The sequence below is a fragment of the Hirundo rustica genome, chromosome 13 (assembly GCF_015227805.2).
Source record: "Hirundo rustica isolate bHirRus1 chromosome 13, bHirRus1.pri.v3, whole genome shotgun sequence".
NCBI classification, from domain to species: Eukaryota; Metazoa; Chordata; class Aves; order Passeriformes; family Hirundinidae; genus Hirundo; species Hirundo rustica.
The window spans coordinates 11262719-11280072 of record NC_053462.1 but is presented as its reverse complement, the minus strand read 5'-3'; the positions used below and the strand labels follow the sequence as shown (position 1 = coordinate 11280072).

Here is a 17354-nt window from a genome sequence, read left to right as displayed (position 1 = left end):
CCCGGCCCGGGCCCCCCCCGGCCCGCGGCGCTCAGGAGAAGATGCGGATGGCCTGGGTGACGGCGCTGTGGCACACGGGGCACTGCGGCTCCGTCTTCTCGCAGATGCGGTTGGCGCACTCCATGCAGAAGAGGTTGTGGCCGCAGGGCACCAGCGCCGCGATCACCTCGCTCTCGAAGCACACCGAGCAGTCGCGGCTGCCCTTCCGCCGCACGCCGGAGGAGGAGCAGGAGGAGCTGGACGAGGAGCTGGAGGAGGAGGAGGACGAGGCGGACGAGTCGGAGGGCAGCCCGGGCAGGTGGGCGCCCAGCCCGTTGGCGTACAGCGGGTAGGAGGCGGCCAGCAGCCGCCCGCCGGGGTCGCTGCGCACCCGCCGCGCCAGCGGGTGCTCGGTGCCGGCCGCGCTGCCGTGCAGGGGCGGGGAGAGCCGCGCCGGGGGCGGGGCGGCGCCGCGCCGGGGGCCGCTCACCAGCAGCGCCAGGTTGGCATTGGCGGGCGCGGCGCCCGGGAAGGCGGCGGCGGCGGCGGGCGAGGGAGCGGGCGAGGGCGGAGCGGCGGGGCCGCGCTCGAACTGCGGCCAGAGGAGGGCGGCCCCGGGCGGCGGGGCGGGCGCCAGGTCGAAGCCGGGCGGCGAGTCGAAGGGCAGCTCGGAGCAGCAGTCCGGGGAGGAGAGGACGTCGCCGCCGCCCCCGCCGTACACGTAGCCGTTGGCGCTGTTGTTGTTGTTGTTGCCGTTGTGCGAGAAGCTCAGCGCCGGGCTCGGGGGGCTGTAGTCGGCCAGGCGGGCGCTGCCGCCCCCCCCGGTGCCGCCCCCGAAGTAGGAGTCGGTGGAGGCGCTGCCCAGCGAGCTGGAGCTGTCGTTGCGGTAGTTGCAGAAGGGCTTGCGGCCCGGGGTGGGTGTGATGCTGGGCGGCGTGGGCTTGCTCCAGAGGCTGCCCGTGCCGTTCAGCTCGAAGCCCACGTCCGTGCCGTTGGCGTGGAAGTCGTTCTCGTCCGTCAGCTCGATGATGCCGCCGGTGCGCATGGCGATGTGCGCCTCGATCTCCTCCCGGGCCCGGTCCACGTTCTCTGGCATGCCGGTCACCTCAAAGACCGGCTCCTTGTCCCGGCTCGGGGTCACGATGTACGTGTGCGTCTGTTGCTGGATGCGCTTGATGGTGGCCCCCTTAGGCCCCACGACCAAGCCCACCACGCGATAAGGCACCCGCACCTGGATGGTGGTTTGGCCGGGCAGGTTCGGGGGGCCGGGAACGGTGCCGTTCAGGGCCGTGTTCTTGTTCCGCGAGGCTCGGATCATGGAGAAGTGCTCGGCCGCAGAGATGATCTCCCTGCGGGCCATGGCCACATCTTCCTTTCTGCCCGTCACAACAAAGAGCGGCTCCTCCCCGCGAACCGGGGTCTTGATGTAGGTGTTGGTCTTTGCCCGCAGAGCTTTGATTTTACAACCTGGGAACGAGATGCGGGAGATGGAGGGCGAAGGGGAGGGGGAGGAAGGGGAGGTGGTGGGGGAGAACCGGTTACAATCCATTGTTTGGGTGCAGCTAGGGAGGGGGAAAAAAAAAAACACAACACACCCACCCGAAACACTTTGCCCCCAACCCCAGGTGATCGCTGGCATCTCGTCCCGGAGCCTCGGTCACCGTGTAAAGTAATGTCAGCCCACAGCCCTGGCACACGCCCAAAGGCATCGCAAGTGGCCACCGGCACATCTGCCATGCAAACTGCCCCAAAACTACCCAACGTGCAGTTCACAGGGTCGGCAACACAGGGAAAAAAAATAAAAATACGGAGCGACAAAAAAAAAAAAAAAAAAAAAAAAAAAAAAAAAAAAAAAAAAAAGTGCAGTAAAACTGCACCGCCAACCGCCAGAAAAAAATAAATAAAATAAAATGCAAGCAGCCCTCACAAATCTACACACCCGCCAGTCCACATTCCTGCTCAGCACTTTCCTTTTGGAAAAATAAATCAGTTCTTAAGGTGAGGAGCAGAGGCTGTACCGAATGAGCCATATTCCCCACTGCGGATGCTATATTCCAACCCCATTGTTCCACTTCTCCACTCCATTTCTCTTCCTTAAAAATAATCCACGATTTCTAACTTCGGGGTGGTGGGGGAGAAAAGCACCGAGGCTCCCATTTTCTTCCCGTTTCCTCTTGCAAATCTTAACTTTTGCAGCCAGAGGAAAGGACAGATTCGCATTATTTTCGTGATTTTTTTTTTTTCGCCCCCCAACCCGGCAGCTGAAAGTGCATCTCGAAACTGATGCATAACACTCCTCGGAAACATCGCGTCTGCTGCTGCACTTTCTTTGTCTGGGGGAAGCCGGCACTGGCCACCACCGCACGGCTGCAGCGTTCCTGGGAATGGCCAGTGTCGCATCTGAGCCGCCCGCCCGGCAGCGCGGAGGGGAGACCCGCGCCCCCACACCCCCTCGCATGCAGGCACCCACCTTGTCTCCCCACTATCTCAGCGACATGTTCCGAGCTGGGCACCGGGACGCATTCAGTCATGTTCACGCTCTTTTTCCGAGGCTCGTTGTCGTAAATGGAGCCCGTCTCGTCGTTGTCCAGCCCCAGCAAGGAGAGCTGATCCAGGGCGATCTGAAGGGCTCTTTGGTCATCCAGGGTCTCTCCCCCGCCACCACCACCACCACCGCCGCCGCCGCCGCTCCCGTTCCTCTCCATGTCTGCAAAAAGCGAGCTGGGCATAGTCCCTGTGTGTGGTGCACCCTCCGCCTGCGCTCGGCTCAGTAGTAAGAGATCAGACACAAAGGAGAACCCAAGGCAGATGGCCAGCAGGAGAGAAGGGAAGGGAGGGTGGGCGACTGCTGGAGACCGGGGAATTGTTGCCTTTTGCTTGTATATTTTGTATCTTTTTTGCTTTTTTTTTTTTCCTTCTCTCAGTGCAATCCGGTTTATAAGATGTTCTCAGGACCCCCCCCCACGACTCCCCCCCCGAGGTTTTTTTCGGTTGGCTTTTTTTTTTTTCTTTTTTTTTTTTTTTTGTCGGCTGGGGGTGGGGTGGGGGGGGGGGGGGTGGGAAGAGGATAAGCGAGAGGAGCTCCGATGGCTTCCCCCCCTCGAGTTCCTCGCCGGCCACAATGCCAAGCGGCGGCAGCGTTTCTTTAAGGAGCCCCTCCCAGGCTCCACTCCACTCACTCAGCGTTTTTTTTTTCCTCCTCTCCCCTCCTCTGTCTGAGGCTCTGCTGCAGCCAGACGGCTCTGGAGAGGCGGGCGGGCGCGGGGCGGGGAGCGGGGGCCGCGCCGGGCGCCGCGGCGTAAGCGCCGCTCGCTGTCACCGCGCGCCGCCGCCGCGCGCCGCGATTGGCCCGGGCTGCGCGGAGGGGCCGGCGCTGCCCCCCCGGCCCGGCCCGGCCCGGCCCCGCTCTTTGTTGTCGGCTGCCGAACAATGCCGGGCCCCGGCCCCGCCGGCCGCCGCTCCCCACCACCCCCCCCCCCCGGCCCCGCGCTCCCGAGCGCCCGCCGCCAGCCCCACCTGAGCGCCGGCGGAGGGGGCTGCGCTTGGGGTGCGTTTTTGCGGCGGCGGCGGCGGCGGGGGGGAGGGAGAGGGCGGCTGGTTTGGGGTGTGGGGTGGGGGGCGCGCTTTGCGCGCCGCCGGGCTCGGGAGCGGCAGCGCCGCAGAGCCCCCGGCACCGCCCCCGCACCGGCCCCGACCCCGCGCCGGCAGCGCCGCCGCCGCCCCTTCACCGGCCCCGCGGGCGGCGGCCGCGGGCGCGCGGAACCCCCCGCCGGCTCCCGCGCGGCCCCGCCCGGCGCGCGCCCCGCGCCTGCGCGCCCCTCCGGCCCCGCCCCTCCCTGCCCCGGCGCGCGCAGTGCGCCCGCGCGGGGACGCGGCCGGGCCGGGCCCTCGGCCCGCTCCGCCCGCCCGGCCCGGCCGGCTCTGTGCCCGCTCCGCCCGCCCGGCCCTGCGCCCGCGGGCCCGTGCTGCGGCGGCGGAGGCGCCTCCCGGCCCGCCCTGCGGGAACCGCAGCCCCGGCGGGCGCGGGGGTCGGAGACGGTGGGAGCCGCGGCCCCGCCCTGCCCGGCTCGGCGCGCCGCGGGCTGACGGCCGTGACCCGAGCGCGGCCGTGTCCCGGTGCCGGCCTGCGGCCCCCGGCAGCGCCTGCCGGCCTGGTGCGCGGTGACGCCTCGGCCCCAGCTCCCGCGTTTCTGCTCAGAAAGAGCCCGAAGGGTGGGAACGCCTCCCGCACTGCTGCTCCAGCATCTTACACCCGTCTTGCTGTAACACTAGAAAATAAATCACCTCTGCCTCTTCCTTGGACCTTGTATGACCAAATGACTTTCTTTCACCTCTTCCACCACAGGACCCTTCAGTCAGGAAAAGTGGGTTTTTTTGTCAAGTATTCTGTCACAAAGACCTCCCTTCATGGGAGGATTAGACATGAAAGTGCCCTCACCGCTGTCATAAAAACACCACCATCACATTTGATTTCTCTGGCTCTTTTCCATGTGTCTATAAGCATCCATACTCAGTCCTTGCCAGCTGTCAGGTACAAAACACTGACTTTTTCAGAGTAATCATATAACCAATTGTTTTCCAGTATCAGGTGTGACAGGGACAGACATTTACAAGTGCACCCAGATCTGTTTTAGCCAGCTGCCTGTACAAACAAGTGTAACAAGTTGCAGGTAATTGTTTACACACAGTGTTTATTGCAAATTACTGTCACCTCGTCAGGATGTTTGAATGTTGTATAACAAAGCTCCAGTGGATTGTTTCCTAGCAAGGGTACACACTGGTGATGTACTTTTCTAACTACTGAACTTGTCCCATCAACTAAAGAAATGGAAGTTTCATATTTCGAAGGTAACTTATTCTACAGATTTATTTCCATAGGCAGCAGTGCTGGTTTCCATAAGGTAAGCAAGAGGTTACTTACAAGTGCTCAAGGATCCATGAGACTTACAATAACAAAATAATACTCTTTGTTATTAAATAAAATAATTTTTAAGAAGTCTGCCTCTTTGTAATCTTTTTAATTGAAGGAGTCTAAAATCTGTGAGACGGAACATCACTGTACCCCTTTACCAGACAGGGGCAGGACAGGACAGAGATGAGATGAGGGAAAGACACATCAGTGTAGAGAATTCGTGTTGTTGGGGTCCAGCAGTGAGTCATAAATACTGAAATGCAAAGATATGAGGAGAGTGGTTGGGTCGTGCTGGGATTTTACCTGTTCTTTGTTTTGTTTCTTAACCTGACTTACCCATTTTTTCCTCCCTTCCCCTTCCTACCCCATCTACTTAAACCAATCACTGTACTGTGATCTGAACAAGGAGAAAAAGGGAAAAAAGTTATCTTCAGGTTTATGTTCCTCTATAGAAAAAAAAAAATAAAATCCCAAAGCAAGAGGCAGAGCTGGCTTTATTTTTAATGGTAAGCTAAAACTCTAATTAAAAATGCTTAAAATGCATTTCAGAATAAGCACGATACTTCCAGAGAGCAGGGGGAGAAGAAGATGCATTTCTGGGAGACTAACCCTGCACTGGAGTTCCAAGAGCCTCATGAATCCTGTGGAACGCTCCAACATCTCCAGCACTATTACATTTTACTATTTTGGAAGACATTTAAGAGCAAACTACAGGGAATAGTAACAATTAAAAAGTTATACTGATGTACCTTAAAACCCCCGTGCACCAACAGCGCAGCCCCCGGGGAGCACAGCAGCTATGCCGTAGTATGTTCATATGGCAACAAGCAACGTGCTCCAGATTTGTACAAATCTACTCCCTCCATAAAAGTATTGCTGCAGAATAACTTAATCAGGTCTAAATTAAAGTGTTATCTATCTACAGAACGCCTTTCGTTCCATAAAACCTTGAAACATGCACAGAATAAAACTCCATCTCTGGGGGAGAGACCAACCATCTACCTAGCAATTTACAGCAACTTAACAAAAGCAGGAAGGGAGGATATATTACAGGCAAATACAGGACTCGTTGCAGGAGGAGTGTAATTCTCAGTCCTTTTAGTTTCTCTCTGTTATCATTTCCCATTTGTGACAGAAGTAATAAAACTTCCTTCCTCCAACCTTTATTTAATTAAAGTGTAAGGTCTTTGGGGCAGTGAGCTTGCTGTGTGTATATATACAGCACCTAGCATGAAGAGGTCATGAATTCATCTCAGACCTTTAAATATTCCTCTAAATACAAAGCATTAACAATAATAAGAATAGGATATAATTTTCCTTTAGAATAGATGAGTCTTCTGTTTTCGATTATCACAAAGAACAAATTACATGTATCTCAGGGAATAATTAAATTAAGGGTTAAGGGAAAGTATTTCATACCAGAGACTTTTAACTGTTCTGTTCTGGTCTTTTACACCTAAGGACACTGCTGCCCACTGTTACAGCATTTACTGAAAATTCTTATTTGCCATAATATTACAAAATAATGTCCCAAATCCCACAGGCCAGCTCATCAGTAAGTGTAGGGGTATGGTTTATTCTGAGGCAGTGCATGTGATTACTGTGATAACATACCCAAATTAACCTTTTGCATGTGCAATAAACTGCAATTAGCAATCTGCAGACAAATGACAAGTTCCTTCGTTTCCTGTAATAGGCAGCAATAGACAAGCCAGATTTCCTATTGAATCCATATTAACCTACATTTGGTGGCAGTGAAATCTCAGAGCACTGTGTCAGAAACTATCATCTTTCAATGATGTTAGCTCCACCTCTTGACAGTTCTAGACAAGATGTTTATAAACAACTCATCCATAATCTGACCAGTTTCAGCTGAAATTATCATTTTTTCACCAGTTGTTCCAGCCAGCCACTTTGAATGCTTTTACTAAGGGATGGGCTGAACTCTAAAAACAGTTTGGTTGTGTTAATAAATGACAAGAAATAAAATGGAGATTGAGTGGTGTGTGGCTTTGTGATGCCTCTCTGAGCTGGTAGGAGGCTCAGGGGTAGGGAAGCTGCAGAAGTGCCTCTTTCCCTTGTGATAAGGAATGTCATATCACAAAATACAAAATGGGAAGATGATGTTTCCACATGCACTTTCATCCCCATAATTCCATGCCTCTCCTTGTTATAGAATTCATTTGCAAAATATTTTTTGAAAAACAAAGCTCTTCTGGGACAAGTTGTGAAAAGCAATTTTGCTGCAAACCAGAAAAAGTCTCACACCTTTAACAGTCACCATCATTCTATGAAAATGTTGATAGAGTACCGTAAACCTGAACCAGTTCCTAGCAGCCTTACTAAAGGGCTCGTTTCCAGTATAATAGAACAAAAAAGATTTTTGTAATAGGCATCACATAACTGCACTTCCCTCATGTGCCTTTGCTGGTAGTGTGACATGAGCGATGAGCGTGTGCATGCATGGAGGGGATGAACTGCCTTATAAGAATGCAGTTTTGTTTAACATGAGTGATGGAAGGGAATTCAAAAAGCATAAAGATGCCTTTGTAATAAATCAGAACTAACCAGCCAGATCACCTGCCCACTTTAAGGCTCTCCACCAGGGCTGCGAGTGGCCTCCTTCAGTTATTGTTCCGCCCTGAACCAGGGTTATCGCACGGCGTATCTGAATTAAGTGGTGTTTAACAACTGTGCCAAACTGAGTTCGAAATGAAAATCCCTTCTGCCTCTCCTTTGCTCTCACACGACGTGCTCGGAGCTCATCCCTCCCTCCCTCCGGTGTGCTGTCCTCCTCTCCCTGTCTCTCGGAGGAGCGCTCCCGCTCCGCGGCTGCGGGATTGGAGCTCTTTGTTGCCATGGCCCGGGACCGGCTCTGCGGCTGCCCTGCAGCACCGGCGGCTCCGGGCTGAGCTCCCACCGCCCTCTGGGCACTGTCTGCTCAACCGGGGCTGGATTAAAAAGGAGAAATAATAATAATAATAATAATAGTAATAATAATAATAATAATTTTATTTTTATATGTATGTATGTATGTATGTATGTATGTTTAGCCTGAACTAGATAACTCATAGATCTGTGAGGTACTTCATAACCTTGAGTCTTTTTTTAATCAGTTCTAATCTGTGAAATAGTAAATTATAATTAAAGTTTAATATCATTTTAATCTCTCAAATTGTTAATTATAATGATGGTCATAAAACATGTGCAACCTTTGCTTCCTCTCTCCTCCATCCCTCACCTCCTACTCAGAGCTGCTACACGAAGAAAGAGAAAATAATTGTCCCTTTGATGGTAATTGTTTATAAACTCCTTTTCGCAGAGACTGTGTTCATATACAATGCCTAGGCAATGCCCAGACACAAATGCAATACTCATAATAAACGAGGGAATAATACATCCCTGACCATAATTCCAGTGCTCTACAACAAAAGAATATCTAATTCCTGACACAGAATTGCCTTGTAAGTTGAAGTTCAGTATATAAATACACATGGGAAAAGATTAGATTTTAATTGATAAGTATTAATCATCATTCACTGCTGTCTCTGCAGGAAGCCCCGTGTTGAAACATCTAGTTAATATACTGTATAACGGATAACCTTGAGGCAGAAGCTCTTGCATCTATCTCTATCCAAGAAAAAATGTCAACATAAGCCTTTGTTGCAGCAAAATACCCTGACATCTGAATGGAGTTGCTGCTGCTGGAAAATTGACTGTCCCCAGTGCAATCCTTCCTAACGCGGGTCCAGTGCTTAACCTAGAGATGAGGCCAAATTAAAAATCTTTATCTGTGCACACCTGTACTTAGCAATATTTGAAATCTGGTCCGGGTCAGAATGCCGTGTTTGTGGTGCCTCTCCTCCTCTCTGAACAAACACATTTCTCATGTGATGCTCTCACTGCAACCACAAAGCATTAGCACTCACAAGAGCATCATTGAAGATACTCAGGCTGTTCATTGAGAACAAAGCCATTAATGATTAATACCATGGTAGGAGAAAATGTAGCAGTATTTCTTGGCAGCTGAAATGTGGCAATGCCTGTCCTACGTGCAAAAGACTCACAAATACCTTCAGCTCTTCTTACATAAAATGGCTCTTATTAACTCTGTGGGAAGGGGAATCAAACAAATCCCCCGAACTAAAGAGAAGGAGATTTTCACATGTAAAACTGGATATATACAATACATCTCTCTCTGACTGACCCAGCAGATGCAGAGATGCATTTACGTATCACAGGCATTACTGTCCCAGCAGATGCTATAAAGTTGTCACTGACACAGACGCTTACTGTCCCCACAGATCTGTATTTTGGGAGGGAATTTTCGTACCACAGACACTACTGTCCCTACAGAACCACATCTGCTGGCCGAGTTATTGTTTGACATACCCTTTTGCCTCCAGCAGATGTGAGAGACTGCCAGGACAGCAGGCATTCCTGTCACAGCAAATCTCCATCTACAGGGAATTAAACTGCAGCTTAAACTACTCTACTCCCTGAGCCCCTTACTGACAGGGAAGAAGCAATATAAACCAATGAAAATGTAATGTTGGGCACCTAGAACATCATCAATAACTGCCTAAATATGACTGAGTTTGGAGATATGTCAGGAGAAGAAAAGGAATTACTGGCACCCTTCTCCCACCCCGCCTTTAACAAGTATTACTTCAGAGAAACATTCAAAGGAAAAAGTGTCTGACACCACTTTCATATAATAGATCCAAAAAGGGAGAAGTCACTCATGACTACAAAGTTGGCAACCTTAATGCCCTGTAACAGGGACCAAGTGCTAGGTCATTTCCATCTTGCCTTTGAACTGAAAATTTTCTGAGTTTCTAATTTATTAACACCAGAAGATTTGATCCCCAATTCTAGAGGTGCAGAAATAAAGGGAAGGGCTTTGCTTTTAAACCCTTTCATTTGGGCCTTCGTCTTTTGAGACTCTGCATGATCTCCTCCCAGACTCAGGGTCCAATGGCAGCAGCAGCCACGGGATGCTTTGCTCTTGTGCAGCTGTGCTGCCAAGCAGAAACTCCAGACAAGAGGAAGAAAATCTTGGGCCTGTGCTAAGACATGACTATGGCTAGACTCTCCCTCTGGAGTGAACTCAGCCTAAGGCCCATACCAACACATGTACCTACGTATAAATAATATGTATGGTATGTGAGCCTGGACTTGGGAGCTGTCTTGGGCCTTTTGCCTGAGTAGATGTATCCTTTACGATTTGGTACCAGAGAGAAAAACCCTCCCCTGGTAATCTGCAGTAATGTAAACCCTACTTGAAGACACACCATCTAACTCTGGAATTCCCCTGTGGGGAGTCTGGGCATTTATCTTTATCTGAAGCATCTAGAGCTGTCCATTGGCAAAGGCAGGACACACAAATTCCCAGGGTAATAATCTGATACAGCACAGCAAAACCTATATCCTTGGAGCAGATTGTGGGAAAGCATCAAGAGTTTGGTTGCTCTGCCAAAGCAAACAAGATGTTTCAAGCCCCATCATCTGCTCTGCAGTTCACACCCTTCCAGTGCTATCTTTTTCAGATGCCATGCCACACTGGTTAGTGGCAATGCTGTTGTCATGTGTGACTCATTCCATTTTACTGGAAATTAGAAAACCACATGCTGCACTGAAGAACTGCTTATTTATGTAGTCATATCATACCAGGGAGAACTCCTCCTGCCATTATTTGTATACAGATTATTTGAGAATTTTGGAAACGCAGGTTTTTACCAGGGTTCATCCAGAGGACAGATTAATCAACAGCACATTGCTCTTTCCAGGGTCTGTTGTGCCCTTCATACTCTCCCGTATGCCCCCCTGGAAATGCAAATGGTATTTTAGAACAGAGTACCTCTGTCGTTACAGGATGTGTGGGAAGTAAAACAGAACACAGGGAGCTGTGGAACTGGAGGTGCGTTAGCAGAAGAGTCTGTCACCTATTTATTTCAGCTTTAGGCAGGTGAATTTCACCCACAGGGAGCAACACAATCGACTTGGTCTTGTTTGTTTTCTTTTGTAATGGCATGCCTTTATAAAGTCTCCTCAAATATTTCCTGAACACATCACAATGCTACACTTAGTGATTAACGCTCAGTATGAGTGAGATGAACTGGCATATTCAGGACAACAAAAAATTGCAGAGATGTCAACAGTGCATTTTTCTGTGGATTAAGAATTACTGGATAAAAACATTAATGCTTTTAACCAATACTGTATGCTGACAATAAGTCAAACTGGATAATTTTGAGTTCTGAAGCACAGGTCTGGAATTACGTGTGATTCAAAGAACAATTTCCTATATTATGAATTTTTCTAGTCTATATAAAATTGGTGTTGCTAAAGCAGCAGCACTAGGATCAAAAGTTTGATTTGATTGTGTGTTGACAGGCAAAGGTTCTAGAAATTCCTAAACTAAGAGATTGCATTAGCTTTTACAGGTAGAGATAAACCCAGCCTTATCTTTAGATGAAGAAACTGTTAAGAAGTTTCAGGCACCAGACATTTATGAAGAAAGAAAATAGAAATGTGAGCCATTCTTTTTTAAAGGTTAGCATAGCTTAAAAATTCCTGAAAATATTTATTATCATAACAGACTAGACCTGCTGAAATGTTCTCGCTTAGGATTTGGTCTTTGACATTCTCAGAAATTCTGTTCACTTCATCAAATGGTTGCCATGAAAAGCAGAATTTAGCAACAAAAAGGAAAAGACACAAAGTAGTTAAAGGCCATTTAGAAAAAGACGTTTGCTTTTAATGTTACTGACTACCCCTCAGGACCCAGATTAGAGTTCTGTTATGTTTTAAAGCATTGCTTTCAAGCTTGCTGGAAGTGTCAGACAATTTGAATAGATCTCCATTTTAATTTCCAATCTAGCAATGTGGAACAGCTGCCATAACTTTGTGCAACATCGCAAATTCAACATCCTCATATCTCAAATGACAATCATCAAGAAGGGACTTTGAAAAAAGCATAATATGCTTCCATTTTTACTGCCTTTTAGTAACTACCAGTCAAAATTGTACTTTAGATAAAGAACCCAGACTCTCAATTGCACTTTTAACTTGCACTGTCTACACCAGGAAGCAGAAGTTTTGGGTGAAAGTTGATGGGATTTCTAGAACTATTTTTCCTCCTTTCAGCCAGTGGGCTGGAGGTTTGTCCACATCCTTCTGACTTGCACATCACCATCAGTGTTGAAGGCTCCCAGTCAGGATTTTCCCCACAGCTGTAGTGGGAAGTTCTATTGGAACAGGTCCCAGTTCAGCCCCACCAAATCTGCCTTGTGAAAGGCCCCCAGCTTCCACAGCTCTGGCAGCTGGAGTGAGAGTGTGAACTGAAGTGTGTCATCCTCATGTTTTTCCTGCTTCTTAGCAGAAAGAAAACGTTGAAAGGAAGATGGAAGATGGAAATAACAATTCTCAAGGTCTTTGTTTTTTTCAGACCTTGTTAACACAAGAGTCAGATGAAATTCCTTAGCACTGGGCCCCAGTCTGGGACTGTCTAGACCAGGACAAAGGCAGTTCAGCCACAGTCAAGGGAAATTGTGCGTTTGGGATATGGTACATCTCTAAGCACAAGCCCATGTTACACGTAGTTTGAGGAGCAGTATCTCTCTAGAGTGCTGCAGCATGGATGTGTTGGTCTTAATCCAGGAACAATGTCCCATCTAGCTCTCATTTTGTATTCATTCATGGGTTATATACCATGTGCACTTAGGTAAAGCTGCCTCCCATACCTCTCCTTAATTCCAAATAGAAAACTCAAAGGGGTTTTGGGACTTAGACACACACATGGTGCTGTCACCAGTGCACCCAATAAGAAGAAACAGAAACATTCAGGGTCCAGAGACCCTGTTGCTCCAGATGGACTATTTGTTTTTAAAATAATAAAACACAATTTAAAAGTCTCTGGCATGTCTGTTTCAATTGCTACATTAACATCTCTGTTCTCATTTCTGCAACACTTCTCTACTACCAAGTTTGTGGTTTCTTGCCTTCCACAAAATACAACCAGCTTCTGACGCTGAGATTTCCTCCCTTCAGTCCACATTTCTCATGAAACTCCATCTCCAAGCATGAAACCAACTCTCACTAATCTGTTTTCTGTTATCAGTATACTCACAGGTATATTTATAAATTATGAAGGACACACATGTGGGTAGTATGCATGTCTCTCACTTGAGTTTGCCTCTAGCAGTTGCCATTTAAACCACAGAAAGCAGAACAGAATTATTAACCTCGACATTTTCCAAATGGGCTACAGCTTTGGATGGCTTACTCAATATCATTCACTTCCAGGCCATAAAAATTATTTCTTCACAAAATCAGATTTTATCCCACCTTTTACACAGTCTGCTTAGATCTCAAGGGAGCAGGTTAAGAACGGGTAACACAGAAAGGCAAACAGGGCAGGTTAACTACATTTCACTCTGTCCTGGAGTGGTTGGACATGGCTGCCTGGGATGGAACCAGGCTGCAAGCTGGTGTGATCACCCATTTCTATCACTTTGCATTTTCTTTCATTATTGGAGATAAGTGTTACTTTGAGGAAAAAAAAAAAAAAAAAAAAAAAAAAGGTAGAGAAGTAAATATAAACAAGCTGCAATAAAGTGGAACCAGGATTCATTTGGAGATGGAAGCTTTCTGATTTGGAGGTCTGGCCATGAGTATGCCCAAGCCTTCCTCCACACACAGGACAGCCACACCTCCCTAAGATCAGCGGGGATCTGCTCGACCTGACTCAGACACAGCTCTCGTCTGCACAGCTCCTCTGGGATCCCCAATTCTGCTCCTGGGAAGGGTCAAGTACTGATCCATTCCTTATGTTCACTGCAATTCCTGCCAGTGCAGCTCCTGGACACTGGTGGCACAAACACATTAACTTCACCTGGCAATAAGCAGTTCTCTCTCAGCCTGAGTGCATGCCAAGAACAGCCTAATCTGCTCAAGAAATTATAAGCCATGCAGCTATTTGCACTGAAACCCCTGCAGAAACAGCCCTCCCCCACTTCCTTCTCTGCTAGCTTGCTCTAGCAGCAGGCAGACATAAGTGAAAGGAAAAACAATGAGAAAGGAAACTTGGGAGGGACAGGTTAGAAGCAGAAGGAAGAAGCAAAAGGTCTGACTCTGCAGACCGTATTCATGATGAAAAACATTTGCACAAATAACCTAATTGCATTCTGTGGGACTGCCGGGCTGAGTAAAAGTGCTGCAAGTGCAAGCAACAATTGCAGAGGCAGGAAACAAGTAGGAAAAGAAAGAAAAAGGAAGCCTCACATGAATCAGACACCTGCACAGAGGAGAGCAGTCTCACACACCCCAGGAAGAACAAATCAACCAAAACACTCACTGCCTTTGAGTTACTGCAGAAATATTTATAGTGCCTTTCCCGACCTCTGCCTTGCTTCCTGGCAGGCAACACCACAGAAAGAATCTTTACCACTGGCATCCCCTTCTTCTGCCAAACAAGAAAGGAGTCCCTTCCCAGAGCTCTGCAAAGGCAGGAAGAGAGACCAGACTGCAGGAGTGGTCTGGTCTCCACCTGGGGAAGGACAAGTGTCAGCCCAGGCACACACGCACAGGAGGGAGCGTGGGCATCTCTTCCCGTGGGATGAGCTGGGGGAGCAGCATTGATTCTGTATGGATTGCTCTCAGCAAGGAATAACACAGGAGCTGAGGAAGTGATGAGTTTCAACAAAATCCCTCGTCTTTTCTAAATGGTCACTTCTTTCCTTTCCCTACAAAGCATGATGAGGCACTGAAGAGAATCTGATGTCCAGTAACTGAATTGTTCCATTTCCAGTGAGCTCTTTCAGGAATTCTCAAGACATCTTCTATGACAGAACAATTCTAAGTCTATAAATCATTAAAATAATGCATTTATTTATCAAAAGCTTTTCTCCTAAAATGAAACACTAGAGAGCAACCCACTCATTCCAATGAAGGCATGCATTTGAATTCTCCGGGCTCACACTAATTGACACTTTTCAAAATATTTCCAGTTAGGTTTGTCCATAAGCATGAAAAGGAAAATCAAAATATGTCTCTCTGAGATGGGCTGATGTTTGTGAAACAAAACTATCAAATCAGGGAAACCAGGAACTACATTCAAAGCAATGATGGTTTGAGATCATACATTAAAGATGACAGGATCTTTCTAAATCACCTTAAACATGAAACACTTGCAGTACTAAGTCACAAACTTATCTGAAAAACACACACTACCACCTACTGGCAATTATTCATATATGTTATTTACATACTGATAAGTGGCAACAATATATGCACATTCGATTTGCATGAACGTTGCTAGAACAAAGACCATTCTTCATCTTTACAATTACTAGACTTGAAGAAAAATATATTCCTGTGGCTGTAGTTCCCACAGCATGTGACTAGTTACTGTTTTCTTTTCAATAAGAACTTAAACCAGAATAGCTGTTTAGTGAAATACTTCCCATTTAAGGTGGTTCTTTTTGCCAGTAATGTAATATGGGGTTTTTTGGCTCATCCATAAGTAACATGGTCCCACCAGGCTTACAGATCTTCCCATTTCACACCCACTATCCTGGAAGTGGGGCATAAATTATTACAGTGGTGGTATGGGACCAGGGAGGAAAACTGGGGCAAGTGCTGCTCCTGGATACAACCACTCTTCTGCCCCAATCACACAGAAGCCTGGGAGGAGGGCCATGGCTGGATTGAGGAGCTAACATGAAGATGACACTCTGAAACATCTTTTCCTCGGGTGATTCCTTGCCTTTTGCTGCACTTCTCACCCTCCTGCCCTAAGGTTCACAGTAATGCCACAGAAACATCCTGGAGGTAAAAGTGCTGTGATTTATGTAGCAGAGAGAAGTGCTAGTCGTGTGCACACCACACACATCACCCTGCCTGAGCTGGGGTGACGTTTTTCACCTCCATCCTCTCAGCGGAGACCTCTGCATGATTGCTGAGGTGGTGCTGCTGTGGGTGATGCCTAATTCTGGATATCATTCAGAATATAAAGTTGATGCTGGGACTATGTCAATGTGCAGCCTGACCGAGCCAAAAAGAAAATGTGCCAGGAAAGCCAGGCCTGACTCCACTGAGTCACGCTCTGACCTGCTATGCACTTGATCTCAGTCCTGCTGCTGTCATTTCTTGCATGAGATCAGCTTCCAGAGAGGATTTTGATACGTGGGTGGCAATGTCAGAAAGACTGGCTGGCCCTGATGTAAAGGCTCCCTGAAGGCCAAAGATGGAGATTGAGAAGAATTGTCCCTGCAGTTCTAAGGGCACCTGCCCACATGACACCAGGTTAAACCCCAGACAATGTCTATCAAAAGTCAAACCAGCAACAGGAGAAGCTCTTTGCCAGCTGTTGCAGCCCTGCAGGAAAAACAACTTTTCAGTGTCTTATTAATAAACCATTCTATCCAAGAATGGCATTGTAGACAGATAAATAAATCAACATTTTGAAGTTAATAAACTTTTATACATTTGCAATACAATTTATAGTTTAATTAGATTTTTTTTTAACCTGAATTGATTTTCAAAATATTTTTTTCTGTTGGCTGAATCCTAGTCTTAAGCTGTGCTAAGGGAAATATAGGTTGGATATTAGGACAAATTTTTTTTACAGAAAGAGTGATAAAGTACTGGAGGCAGTGGAGTCACTATCCCTGGATGTGGCACTCGGTGCCCTGGTTTAGTTGAGGTGTTAGGCCATGGGTTGGACTTGAGGATCTTGAAGGTTTCTTCCAACCTAGCGATTCTGTGATTCTAATTATACACCAGGTTTCCTGCTGGCAAGTATCAGACTAGCTCAAGACAGGCCTTCAGATATGCTGTGCTAATGCCTGACACTCAGAACAGACACTTTTCGTTCCCTTCAATATGTGCATTGCAAGTAGTATTTTAATTGGGCTCCCAATTCAGAAGGCTGGAATGAGCTCGTGAGTCATTTTTACAAGTTGACTCACATGCTACAAAACTGAAGAGTTTGGTGCAGGGAAAAAGAAAAAAGCAGAGGGTGGGTTTGTGGATTTCTGCACATCCCTGTCGTGGGGAAAAGGGTGAGTTTGTCCCTAGCACCCAGCTGCAGCAGCACAGGGGTTCAGCAAGTGCATTGCTCAGATGAGCTTTCTTCATCTCTAACTGTTGAAGGAAGGATGCTCTTGGGAGACTTTCGTTTCACAAAAGCTGTGATCAAGAGATTATATAAAGTATTGTAATTTTGAGATCCTTTTGGAAAAGGGGCCAGTCCCAGCATCACAGGATGCCTGGCTTCAGGATGTTTCAGAGATTGCATTTCAGCAGCTCCATTTCAAGGCTGGGCAACACAGAGACAACAGGGAGAGGGTTCCTCCTCTCCCTTAGATGCCAGCCTTGCATCTCCAGTCTCAAACTGGAGGCAGAGTTGGATTAAGTTCTTTTCTCCCTGCACATCACCAAGGAATTGTCCCATAGCTTC

General features: G+C 48.0%; 1 protein-coding gene across 2 annotated transcripts; it reads right to left on the bottom strand.

Moving 5' to 3' along the window:
• On the bottom strand, nt 1-3556 carry MEX3B (mex-3 RNA binding family member B). 2 transcript variants are annotated; one of them, XM_058422419.1, is made up of 3 exons: nt 3496-3556; nt 2450-2686; nt 1-1446 (listed from the first exon to the last, which is right to left on the bottom strand). In XM_058422419.1, exons 2-3 carry the CDS (start codon nt 2682-2684, stop codon nt 32-34), a joined length of 1650 nt encoding a protein of 549 aa, XP_058278402.1. In that variant the 5' UTR covers nt 2685-2686; nt 3496-3556; the 3' UTR covers nt 1-31. The 2 variants fall into 2 exon arrangements, with proteins under 2 accessions (XP_058278402.1, XP_039933702.1); XM_040077768.2 differs by lacking the exon at nt 3496-3556 and having other exon boundaries at nt 2450-2925.
• Nucleotides 3557-17354: the final 13798 nt, after the last annotated feature.